This window comes from Octopus bimaculoides, chromosome 28 (assembly GCF_001194135.2).
Source record: "Octopus bimaculoides isolate UCB-OBI-ISO-001 chromosome 28, ASM119413v2, whole genome shotgun sequence".
NCBI lineage: Eukaryota > Metazoa > Mollusca > Cephalopoda > Octopoda > Octopodidae > Octopus > Octopus bimaculoides.
The window spans coordinates 429,805-430,946 of NC_069008.1; the positions used below are offsets into that span (position 1 = coordinate 429,805).

At 41.1% G+C, this 1,142-nt stretch overlaps 1 protein-coding gene across 2 annotated transcripts in view; it reads left to right on the top strand.

The window, feature by feature from the left end:
• Positions 1 to 1,142, top strand: part of LOC106873342 (calpain-2 catalytic subunit) — a 130,237-nt gene that overhangs the window by 93,955 nt on the left and 35,140 nt on the right. For both annotated transcript variants that reach the window (XM_052977709.1, XM_052977708.1), the window contains exon 2: positions 32 to 98. In XM_052977709.1, the coding sequence (XP_052833669.1) occupies positions 56 to 98 (43 nt within the window). In that variant the 5' untranslated portion in view covers positions 32 to 55. The remainder of the gene's footprint in view (positions 1 to 31; positions 99 to 1,142) is intronic.

Sequence of the window (1,142 nt, forward strand, 5' to 3'; positions counted from 1 at the left end):
CTTACATCATTATTTGCACTTTTTTTTACAGGAACTAAAAGACACTGCAGTTTTCATGCGAGAGGCCACCTACCGCGATTTGAACCAAGGAAAACTTGGTAAGTAGGGAGTATTAGAGGAATGGAAATACTGACAGACAGACGGACAGTAGAACAGACAGGCAGGCTGGGGGAAGGGCGGACAGACGGACGGGTGGACGGAGGGACGCAAGAATTGAAAGATAAATGGACAGGAAGACAGGGACAAACAGACATATGAACGGACAAAGAGACAGACAAACAAACTTACGGACAGACAGACAGGTACAAAGAGACAGCTATCTAGCTAGATAGACAGACGAACAGACGGACAGACGGACAGACGGACGGACAGACAGACAGACGGACAGACAGACGAACAGACAGACAAGCGGACAGACAGAGGGGCAGACAGGTAGATAGATAAGGTAGAGAATCATCATGGACTTATTTCCTTAAATATTTGAAATTCAGGTAAAAACAGCTTTTAAGTGGCAGGAAATAAGATTAATTACATTTGTCATTCTCTCTCTCTCTCTCTCTATTTATCTATCTATCTATCTTTCTTTATTTCTGTCTCTCTCTTTCTCTCTCTCTCTCTCACTCATTCTCTCTTTCTCCCTGTCTCTTCCTCTTCTACTCCCGCCTCCTCCTTCTTTAACTTGGTCTCAAAATAACCCAACCTATCATTACCTTAAATAAATAAATAAATAAGAGTTAACGAGGACCTGATGAAACCTATTAACATTGAGATACACTAAATAAAGCTTAAAACACTGCATTGGTACTCTTCATGCATATATGCACACACGAACCTATGTGCATACAGGCATCCACAGATGCACATACACACACGCACATACATACACACACACACACATACATACATACATGCACACATACAAACATAGTGAACTAACTGCTGGGGAAAGGAGCCGTTTACGTGGGATTTCGATTTCACATTTGTTGAAAGGATGCAAAGTAACCTGGAACAAAACTTCGTTTCCAAGGAACTCAGAGTTTCCTGGTGGCCGAATGGGTCACAGGTAGTCTAGTGGATTACTATCACCGTTATTATCATTACTATTACTACTACTACTATATGCATACATATATATATATATA